Here is an 11778-nt window from a genome sequence, read left to right on the forward strand (position 1 = left end):
TAACTGTAGCTCATTACTGGTTAAACTTTCTGCTTTCCATCAGCAAGTCCTTCTCTATTGGAAATTAATATACAAACATAACTTTACACCACATAACACACCAGTGTGGAACAACAGATACATATTGCTTGGTAGAAAATCTGTGTACATGAGGAATGGAGATCCAAAGGGATTTGGGCTGTTGCTCATTTTATGGACAATAATGGAAATTTGTTACAGTTTGAGGAGTTCTGTGAGAAATTCCAACTCTGTACTGAACTATAATAGGATGATAAAAGCCCCACCAATCTCCCTGATATCACTGGTTAAAGAAGACATTCAAAGGTCTTAAGAAAATATATATATTTTATTTCCACTTCCTCCTAAGGTGAAGGAAGTAAACTTAAACATTTTAAATGAGATTTACACAATGAACGAATTCTTGAGATTGAGATTTAATTTTGATGTGAATAACTAACTAATAAAATTTTGTTAAAGTCTTTCTGGAGTGATATCCTGCAGAGCTGACTACAGTCCAAGGAGACTGAATTGTTACTCTTTACAGTGAAGACAGTCAATTTCGGTGTTTTTGTTGAAAACAGGAACTTGGACATTGTTCTCAGTGCTGTTACTGGGGAAGTCTTTATACATAAATGTAAATACTAGACTAAACCCAGTTTGAACCATTGTAAGAATGAACTGAAACTAAAGTTGCAGTCAGTCACTGCAACTTGTTAAAGACAAGAACTCTTAAGCGAAAAAAGTTGAAACGCACTACATACTCAAATTTCCCGTCTTAGTATGTTAGTATGGGATTTCTAACACAGCCTAAATGTCCTGAACACGTTTTTGGACGCGCAAGAGTTGCATAAAAGAGTTGTGTAAAATAGCCAAGAGACACGTGTGTGCGTGTATATTTACGTCATCGGCAATTCCGAAATTAGGCGGGGCAACAGTCTTACAGAGTCCGCTGACGCAACTCGTTAAATTGAACGGGCAATTTCAGCTTCACAACAAACTTTTTTTTGTAAACTGTGTTTTAGATCGCTGCAGAATGCACGACAGGAATCTCAGTGTGTCTCGTAATGAGGTAAATCATTTATAGTTAATAGCTATTGACAGTTAGACTGAAGTACAAAACAGCTTGCTATAATTTGAGACAGAACAGTATTCAGATACCATTTCGTTATTAGCTCATTTACATTAACAGGACATTCCTAACAGGAATGTATGTCTGGCAGATAGACTGTAGGCATGTCATGTAGGCTATTATGCCAAACAGCAGAGTGTAACGTTATAGTAGTAAAAAGTTATGTTTCGATGCAATGACTCCACATGTTGGTGATTCTTATATCTCACTAATACATTTACTGTGTCATAAACACACAGGGCCTAGTTGTTACAGGCTATAACTTTTAACTGATACATTTTCTGTGTATATGTGTGTTTTCTACAGACACTAGAGACCTGGGTCCAAATGTAATGGCCACACCTAGGACCAGATGGCTTCTGTCCATCTTGCTGGTCAACCTGTCAAATTGTTTTACTCTAGCAGGTAGGCTTATTCAAGGCTTGTGTACGTTACTCAAATGCTGTATAATTTCAATTCTTCCTATTCAGTAGGTGCTTGTACTTTGCTTGTGTTTTTTTTCAATTGCATGCTTTTACTCCACTGCATTCAGAGGGAAATATTGCCATTTTTACTCCTTTACATTTATTCAACAGCTATATAATACATACAAAATACACGATCAGCTTGTAAGAAATTATGTATTGTTAAAGAACACACTACCCAAGGGTAGATAAAGTATGTCAAATTAACTCCATTTCAGCCAGCTACAATATTCAAATGGTGCCCACAAGTTAATGCAATATAAAGTTTGCCTAAGCTTTGATATCACTATTTAAGTCAAAGATCTAAATACTGCGTCTACCACTACAAAACTACTCTCCAACAAAATATACAGTAGATGTTTCATGCACTTCTATGCTGATACTGAGGAGGGTTGTGTTTTCAAAACGTACTATAATAACGAATGAGCTGGGTGTTTTATGTGCAGCACATGTTCTGCTTACACTGAAGGCATTACATCAAGCTTAACATGTTTTAAAGAAGGGGCTCTTTGTGCCTAAATATGCAGTTCACATGCCTGTAGGTTATCTCACTTGTACACTGACCTCATATTGCATTACTGTCTGTATTGAAGAGGAAGTGGGGACAAGGGACGGGTGCAGTCATTGTGACCCAAACAGATCAAAGTGCTCATTTCCTGTTATCGTTACTGGTGGCTTGCTTCCCTGCAATGCGCTGTGCGCAGGCATCAAATTTATCACCGCTAAAAGTGTACAGGCTTACGAGAAATGGGTAAAGGTGACAGTCTTGTGATGAATAGAAAAAAAAGGTGTATGTGGGTATGGGCGGATGAATGTTTGTGTGAATAGTCTTTTACACTGTGAGGACTCTTTTTGTATTTTTCTTGTGGTTAATCTCAGTTTTCTATGGATTTATTTCTGGATTTTTTAAATCTTCTCTCTTTTGACTCTTTGCTATTATGACAGTCACATTTACCTGACTAAAACACTAATGAATATTAATAAGAATTTACATTGAATTTGCACAAGTAAAACTGCTTAAAACATGACATTAAATGATGACATGAAATCAGTATTGAATGTTTATTTCCAGTTCCCTGTTTGGCTTCAGTATGAAGCTTTGTAAGATCAGGGTAAGGTTAAAAGAGAGGTGGTCTACGTCCTGAGGGTGTGGCTCATGGTGCACGTGCACAGGTAAAGTAATTTAAAACTCCTCGGTTAGGCTTTAGGGGATCAGAATCAGAATCAGAATCAAAATATAATAAACTATTATACAGGCAAGATAAATTAAGTACAATGTCCACACTGACCCCCTGGATGGAAACCGGGGTCACTGGTGCCTTGGCTGGCTTGTCTGTAGTCCTTGGAGCCACTGGGACGCAGCGTCTTCGGCACAGGAATGAAACAAAATGTCTTCCACAGAACAGGGACCCTTTGAAGACTCAGGCTCAGGTTGAAGACATGATGAAGAACTCTACATAGCTGGGGGGCACAGGCTTTTAGCACCCCGGGCCAGTTGAGGGGGGTGTAGGACTCTCCCAGGAAGATGGAGGAGGGGGGAGCAGTGGACTCAGAGGAGTCCGAGGGCCAACAGCAGCTGAGTTAGAGGGGGGATGAGCAGGAGCTGGTGTGTCAGATTAAGTTCGTTGGCCCTGCCCAAGCTGCCTTCAACTCCTCTGCTGCCCGTCGGTCTGAAGCCAGTGATGGTCTTCATGCCGCTCCAGACCTCTCTCATGTTGTTCTGCTGGAGTTTCCACTCCAGCTTCCTCCTGTACTTCTCCTTGCCCTCCCTGATCTTCACCTTCAGGTCAGCCTGGATTGCCCTCACCTTCTCCCTCTTACCAACAGTAAAGGCAGTAAACAATGATAAAACAATGATCCCAGCCTCTCCTCTTCAGTATGTTATTCGTACAGTCTTTCCTCCAGATTGTTTAGCCTGGAGTGAGGTTAGGGTCAGGTATTTGGGTGGGGGTGTGGTTAGGGTTAGGTATGGAGATAGGGGTGTTGTTGGGTTTAGGCACTGTGAAGGAGAGTGGTTAAGGTGGGGGATAGGTTAACTGGAGGGGCAGGCCAGAGAAATGTTAGCCATGGAGCCATTCGGGGAAGGGCCGGGCTCTATGGGCTTGGTCACCACAAGCCAGTATGAGCTTTGAAGAGATTTGAGAGATTTCTAGCAGCAAGGTGTAGTGTTCATTTTGATGTCTTCAGGCCACTTTCATGCATCTGTCTTTTAGCTGTATATTTCTTTGGTAAATAGTTTTTGTGACTCATAATATCCTGGAAGTTTGCCACAATGGGTCAGTACCTTTGCTTGTTGTGACTCATAGTGGTGGCATTTTGGATTAAACATGTTAGTATGTGCTACTGCCCCTAACTTCACTGCTTTTTCCCACTAAGTCTAATCTAATCATCTAATGGATCTGCATGTATTATTTTGGATGTTCAGTTTAAGTTTAAACTGTTTTTGTTACGAGATAATGAGTTTTGAATTACTCTGAACAGATAATCACTTTTGGTTTTATCCCTTACTCTTTCTCCAGGCCCTCCTGCTCCTCCCTCTCTTCCTGAGTGCTATATCCCATGTGATGAGGAAAACTGTACGGTAGATATCCACTGTACTTGGGATCCAAAGCAGGACCCTCAGATACCCACTAACTACAGCTTGCACTGGGAGGCAGCAAACACAGAGTAAACACAATCAAAAATATTCCTTGTCTTGTCTTTGTTTGTGTATTGTTTATTTAGCAGGGGCAATACATGTATTTGACCAGATATAGCTAAAAGCTCATTTTCATCTGTAGTCCCTGGGTGGAGGCCACTAGTGATGCGCAGGTTACAGAGATAAAAGATCAATTGTAGTAAATCAAAACCTTACACTTTGTTAAAAACAGACCATAAAAAAGAGACCATATTAAAAACTAAGAAACAAAGCAAAAAATAACGGAAGAACAATACTAAATTCCCTCTAGGGAGCACCTGATCAGCAATTCCAACAACATTAAAAACAGACAGTTCATCAGTACAAGAAATTACCAACCAAACACTGGCCAGATTCAGTGTCTCTTAGCTCAATGACTATAGATCTGATTGTCCTTCAACCGTGTTTTCAAACTAAATTTCTAATGTTTAGAAGTACTGCACTCCCTGATACTCAGTGGTAAATAATTCCACATCCCTGCTGCCTTAACTGAGAAGCAGTTTTGCCCAAATGTGTTTTGATGACAATAATCTGCTAACTTTGGGAGACGCCTTCTGAATTTGTTTTACTCCTCTCGTCTTGTCTTCCAGGGAAGGGCATGTGATCAATGTGACCAGTTCGAATGGGTTTATCCCTCGTGAAGACTTTTCCAATGGAGAACTTCGTGTTTGGGTCCAGGCTAAGAACCAGCACGGTTCTGCCAAATCTCAGGAGGCTGTGTTCAATACAGCAGAAATCAGTGAGTCAGTCCTGCTGATTCTCGTTCATGATTACAGACAACGCCAACAACGACAATAACAATAATAATAGTAGTACTTTATGCCTTTCTGAAAACCAGAATCCAAATAATTGACCTGTTTCAATGGAAAAAAGTTGGTACTGACTTGTAATTTGTCCTCAAATTATCAATTTTGATTTCAGTGACATTTCATATTAAATTTTTTTGGGGTTTCTGTCTCTGTTTCTAGTCAAGCCACCCCCTCCTAACGTTACCTCTAGCCATCAGGAGCCCTCAGTGATTGAATGGATTTCCACCTGTGAACAGCTGCAGCTCTCTTTGGGACCCTGTGATGTCCGACATCGGACTGAGGCAGACCAAGTCTGGCTTAAGGTGTCTTTGGTTTAGGTTTTGTCTTCCTTTTCTTCCTTTAAACATAGTGCACACTGTGTAATGGAGTACGTTGACAGTAAGGGGACAGTTCTGATGAATGGATAAATGGATGAATTAAAGATAATCTTGCAAGAAAAACTGTTGTTTTGAAATTTAAATTGTTGATGAAAATTGTTGATCAACAAAAGCCTTGTCCACTGAATGCATGCTCAAGCTTGTTTTTTCCTTTCTACACAGGAGGAGGATGGATTCCATTCCAGCTATATATTCGACAGTCCGCAGCCCTGCACAGTATATGAATTTCAAGTTCGCTGTGTCTGTGCCACAGGCTTGATGAGTGACTGGAGTGCAATCCACAAAATGCAAAACAAAGAGATCGGTGAGTCCTTATTTGTGATTTGGTCTCCAAGTTTAGCATGGCAAAGAACTTGGAAAAGGTTGATAAATGTTTACTTTCTTCTGTTTGTTTTATGCTGTGTTTAACATTTTGGAAAATACGCTTATTCATTGTCTTGTGGAAAGTTAAATAAGAAGTGAGCTTTAGAGGTGCTGCTGGGTGGATTTTGTTACCTTTGGAGAGAGCCACAGCTGTTTCCCCCCTGTTTGCTGTCTTTGTGCTAAACTAAGCTAGCCGGCTTAGCTTACCATACAGATGTGAGAGTGGTTATCGACCCTCTCATATATATCTGAGCAAGAAAGCACATAACTGTAATTCCCAAAATGTTGAACAATTCATTTTAATTTGACATATGACCATAATTACATTCTTCACTCTATTATCTAGCTATAGTTTCGGTATGTATAGTAGTATGGTAACAGTAATTCTGCAAAAATTAAACAAAAGGCACAATCTAATCCAATTTACTCCAACAGTGTCATCTCCCCCACTTAACAAAATAACCATTTTCTCTGCTAAAACTTCCACAAACCTGCACTGGGTTCTGATTTTGCCATTATTGCTCCGGTTTACTCTCCTTGCTGTCTTTTCCACTCTCTTGTTCAGCCCCTGTTGGAGAGCTGGATGTATGGAGGGACTGTGGGATATCCACTGCGAGCTTTGACTGTGTTCTGACCTGGAAGGTAGGTAAATAAATTACCCACAATCATCTCTGATCAAAATAATGAACCACAGTCCCACTTTATCTAAACTCACCCCTTGCTATCCTCTCCTTCTGTTCATCCCATCCACAAGCTTTCTGTATCTCAGACTTGTCTCATTCTGGGATATGACGTCAGACTGTCTTACAATAACGGCACTGCGGTGTCCTCGAATGTGTCTGCAGCTGAGCCAAGGGGCCAGTTGGTGTGTAATGAGATGCAATGCCACTTCAATTCCTCTCTAAAGGATGTATCATCAGTCAGTGTATCTGCCTACAACGCTGATGGTTCCACAGTACCTTCTCATCTTGCTATGCCAATATCAGGTATCAGTTACCCAGACTGTCATGAAAGTATGGAAAGCTATAAGTTAAAAGTTATAGTTGAGGTTATGGAACCTGTTTTAAAGTGACTGTTGTCTGGAAAATGGTGCTGCAAAAATATTTGTATGATCTAATTCTCTAATTCCTTCATTTGTATTTCTCCTTTTTCTGTGGCTCAGCAGAACTAACAAAGCATTTGTCTCTTGCTAAGGTAAAGAGAAAAATGAGCAAGCTATTCTGCTCAAGATGAATGAAGAGAACCTCACTGTGTTCTGGGATCTGCCCTCTCAGTTCACTGACAACCTGAAGAAATATGTGGTGCAATACAAACAAGCAGGGTGTCCTCCAGGCCAAGGATTTGATTGGATTAAAGTGGAAAAAAAACATACAACAGGATTTTTTAAAGGTCTGTTTGATGTGGATACTTGCATAGCAATACCAGAGATAATTAGAAAAGATTACTTACACAACAATGCTGCCTAAATAATTCAAACATCTAATTGAGTACCACCAGAAAGGGTTAGAGAACATTCATTTAAAGAAACCATCACTCAATGATAATCACTGATTAAAATTCTTAAAAATCACAAGGACTCATTGGAAATACTATATGTTTTACTTTAAGGTTAGACTTGTGCTGGCTGTTTTCAAAATGGCTGTCTTACTCTGGTGTGTGTCTCCACCTACAGGTCAATTTAAAAAGTACACACCCTACCAAGTGTCACTGTTCACAGTGTCAAACAGCAGTGAAATCCATCACCTTTCATCAGTTATTGGATATTCTTTTCAAGGAAGTAAGTATTTATATATTGTTCTTTACTTCTTTTAGCTAATTTTGACCTCTCATCTCTCCTCATATCAAATGGAAGATGAAAGAGTTTCCCCTCGGGGATCAATAAAGTATTTCTGATTCTGATTCTGAAGATAGACTTGTAATCCTCATGTCCCTTTCTCAATTATTTTTCAGCCCCCTCCAGAGTGTCATCATTTAAGGTGTTTTCCATTGCTGCCACTCGTGTGACCTTGCTTTGGGAACCTGTTCCCCTCTCAAAGCAGAATGGGGTGATCCTGTACTACCAAATAGGAGTAGACAGACAAAACGGTACACTGCAATAATATATAATAAAGTTGTAGTAATTAGTAAAGGAAACATAGGAAACACAAGGGATTTTTGCAAAGATTGTGTCATAGCAACAGATCAAATATTTTTGTCATTAGATCATTTTTAGCCACCTTAGCAGTTTGGCTCTATGGATGGCAATGATGGTCTGTAGGTATGTCCACCACTTTAGGGCAGACTGACATATCTCAACAATGGTAATCAGATGGATTACCATGACAGTTTGTACAGACATTCGTGGTTCCCAGAGGACAAATCCTGCTGACTTTAGTGAGCCCCTGAACTTTTCCCTAGAGTGCCACCAGCAGGTCAAAGTTTTCCCTTATCCTGAGAAATATCTCAACATCTGTTTGATGGATAGGCACTAAATTTGGCACAGATATTCATGGTTACCAGAGGATGTTTAATTATGACTTTGGTGATCTTCTGACTTTTCATTTAGTTCCACCATGAGGTTCACATGTGGGGCTTTAAGTAAAATGCCTCAACTATTGGATGGATTGCCATGATATTTGGTTCACACATTCATGTCATCCTCAGGGTGAGTTCTAATAACTTCTAAAAACTTAGCTTTTCATCTAGCACCATCATTAGGTCAAATTTTTAAATTGTCCAATTCTTTGGTTTATGACTAATTACCTGCAAAACTAATGACATTCCCATCAGCCTCAGCTGTACTTTGTGTTTAGTGATAAGCAAATGTTAGCATAATAGCATGCTAAACTAAAATGATGAATGCTAAACATTATACCTGCTGCACCATGTTAGCATGTTGATAGCATTTAGCTCAAAGCATCACTGTGCCTAAGTCAGTGTTTTTCAACCACTGTGCCGCGGTACACTAGTGTGCCGTGAGAGATCGTCAGGTGTGCTGTGGAAAATTATTCAATTTCACCTAATGGTCTAAAAAACATTTTTTGAAAACGAATTAATTATTCACACTGAGTAGGTAGAAATATGAAAAATCATAAAAGACTTTTTTTGTGTTTATTTGATTCCTATTCAAGACACTTTGATAAGAATGACTGTATATTGTTAATATAGGCTACAGAGTTTCATTTTTTAACATTTTCGGTTGGTGGTGTGCCTTGTGATTTTTTTCAATGAAAAAATGTACCTTGGCTCAAAAAAGGTTGAAAAACACTGGCCTAAGTACAGCCTCACTAAGCTGCTACTAGACTGTCTTAGTTTTGTTAACTTACCTTTCATATTTCACTGCAAAATCAATATGCATGAGTAAAACAGTGATGAATATATAAAATAAAGAGTAAATACAAGAAGAAAATGACAAATGTTTAGCAGTAATTAGCAAACTAGAGTAATACTATAGTTAGTTTGGTGTGTCTCTGTCAGTTATATTCTGATTATTTAACCTCACTCAAAACAAAATTTGTCTCTCCCAGTGTACAATGTGAGTGCATCCCCACAGCATGAAAATAAGACTTTTGAGCTGCTGCATCTCAGTCCGGGACAGGAGTATGAGGTGTGGATAAGAGCTGTGACTGTGGCTGGGCCTGGAGAAAATACCACCACAAGGTTCAAAACCAAGCACCACGAAGATTTTGGTATTGCATCACACCTTAACTATTACTTGTTGCATGTGACGAGCTTAGGATGATCTGTATGACAAATAGTTTTAAGAGGTGTAATTTGACATTTCTTACAACATAATAGGTGGATTAATCATATTCCAGGTTTAATTAATCTCTCTCATCTAATTTCTCTCTCTCTCTTTTTCAGCACTCTTAATACTAGTCCTTCTTGGATTAATTATTCTGGGTGTAATATGCTTATTTTTTGTTTTACTCAGGTGAGATAATCATCTTAAACAACTTGTCTTTTACTTATGTTATATTTCGGAAGCTCTGCTCTCCTAACTCTGTCTGATCTATAGACGTGGTACATCACAATTGTTTTCCTTTTTGTTGGTAAATACTTTGACTATCACACAAGAATTTGGTGTTATCCATTCTCAACTAATCTTTAATAACACTTTGAATACTTGGGGCGTCCCGGTAGGTTACCTGGTAGAGCTCGTACCATGTATCAAGGCTGAGTCCTTACCGCAGTGGCCTGGGTTCAAATCCGGCCCCAGCCATTTGCTGCATGCCATCCCCCCTCTCTCTCTCTCTTCCTGCCTTTCCTGTCTCTCCACTGTGACTATCAAATTAAGCAAAAATGCTCCCCCCAGAAACCCCCCAAACACTGCGAATACTTTTATAAGTAAAAAGCTATCGTTATTCAGTACTGGGTTGCTAAAACTGTGTTCATAAGAGTTAAGGATAAAAAGGATATTAAATTCAAATTCTCACCAGTCTTGTTGTCTCATAAAATGTTGATGTGAACATTGAATCTAAGAATACATTAATCAGGATTGTGGTGCGTTTATGTGATTAGGGGGTGTCTTATGTTTTTTTTTTGCACTCTTATGTGTCTGCCAGTGCTTGTCGAGGAGAAAGCAAAGCATGTCCACTGTTGCCTCTGTGTTTCTATGAGAAAGTGCCAGATCCTCGCAATAGCCACATTTTCAGACAGATGAAGCACCAGGTGAGCGACTGACCGAAATGATAGGACTTCATTGTCTTCTGTGAGCCGTGGTCTAATCTTGGAACAGGGTTTACACTGATTGTTGATCCTGTCTAATGCCAATATTTTGCCATTCCACTGGTAACTGCTTATCCCGTTTACAACTACACGCTCACTAATGTAGTCAAGTCCTAGTTTGTTACTGTGTATTACCAAAATGCAAAAAAAAAAAAAAAAACTGTCTCTGTGTGTGATTGCCCTATAGATTAATGACCCCTTGGCTCGGATCTGCATTCCCGTCTCTGAGCCACATCCCAAGATCTCTCTGTTGGAGGTTGTGGAAATCCAGCCCAGGGCTTTCAAGTCCTCCCTGGAGAAAATCTCAGACCCTGACGGATTAACTAGGCTAGAGGTCGGAGATGGGTGCTCAGAGTTGGAGTGCCAAGATGATCAGAGGGAGGATGCTGTCACAGAGGAGTGTCATAGGACAGACCACAGACATGGAAGAGAGGAGTACAGCAAAATGGTTGACTCCGATGATGAGAGGGACAAGGAGGAGGAGGACAGGGGGGATTGTTGGAGTTCATCAGAGGAAGAACAGTTAACGTCAGGTTATGAAAAGCACTTCATGCCCACTGCTTTGGAAGTACTGGAAATTTGATGATGTCTCCACGTCGGCTCATGGACATTTCGCTATTTCAGTTACAATCTCAGGTGTACTCCCTTATTTCTGTCTTATGTTGAGCATAGTTGTAATAATATAAATATTGTGAGTAGTATTTTAAGAGGCAAAAATAACACAAATGCATAGACAAACTGATAATTTACTCGGTGTGCAGTAAATCCACCCTAAAACTGAATTTTTATTCCAATCTGGTGTCAACAGGGTACACTTAATGAATGACCAATCCTTAGGCTGAAGATATTGACTCCCAGATGAGGTTGTGAATGTGTACATCTGTAAATCAGAAATGCCCCTATAACCTATAAATGGATTTAAAAACTACAAAGCTACAAGAACTATTGCTATTTTGAACCCACTGAATTTAAATGTTATCAGGTGCTATTTCATTTATTATTTCCCTATTTGGGCAAATTGTTGACATCCATCATTTTTTGTTTACATCGTTGCACCTTAAATATTATATCTTAATAAGTAAAATGTACATTTGACATATGTACAACTGCCATATGTGATTAAATAAACCATTTTAATACGGGTCTGGCCTCAGAGTTTGTAACCTATTCACTTCAGTTCACTTTAGTGACAACACAGCCATGCTGGTGGACTATGGTACAGTATGTATCAGCCCAGTTCCCATTCAGTACA

At 39.5% G+C, this 11778-nt stretch overlaps 1 protein-coding gene across 2 annotated transcripts; it reads left to right on the top strand.

Annotated features, from left to right (window-relative positions):
* The first annotated feature begins 915 nt into the window (after positions 1-915).
* Positions 916-11668, top strand: il12rb2l (interleukin 12 receptor, beta 2a, like). 2 transcript variants are annotated; one of them, XM_044180386.1, is made up of 15 exons: positions 916-1069; positions 1436-1534; positions 4113-4260; positions 4861-5009; positions 5239-5381; positions 5619-5760; positions 6385-6465; positions 6665-6805; positions 7014-7208; positions 7492-7596; positions 7770-7904; positions 9326-9487; positions 9663-9732; positions 10364-10469; positions 10714-11668. In XM_044180386.1, the coding sequence occupies exons 2-15, from the start codon at positions 1462-1464 to the stop codon at positions 11107-11109; spliced, it is 2046 nt and encodes a 681-aa protein (XP_044036321.1). In that variant the 5' UTR covers positions 916-1069; positions 1436-1461; the 3' UTR covers positions 11110-11668. The 2 variants fall into 2 exon arrangements, with proteins under 2 accessions (XP_044036321.1, XP_044036320.1); XM_044180385.1 differs by having other exon boundaries at positions 6385-6461; positions 6574-6805.
* The last annotated feature ends 110 nt before the right edge of the window (positions 11669-11778 follow it).

The sequence above is a fragment of the Siniperca chuatsi genome, linkage group LG21 (genome assembly GCF_020085105.1).
Source record: "Siniperca chuatsi isolate FFG_IHB_CAS linkage group LG21, ASM2008510v1, whole genome shotgun sequence".
NCBI classification, from domain to species: domain Eukaryota; kingdom Metazoa; phylum Chordata; class Actinopteri; order Centrarchiformes; family Sinipercidae; genus Siniperca; species Siniperca chuatsi.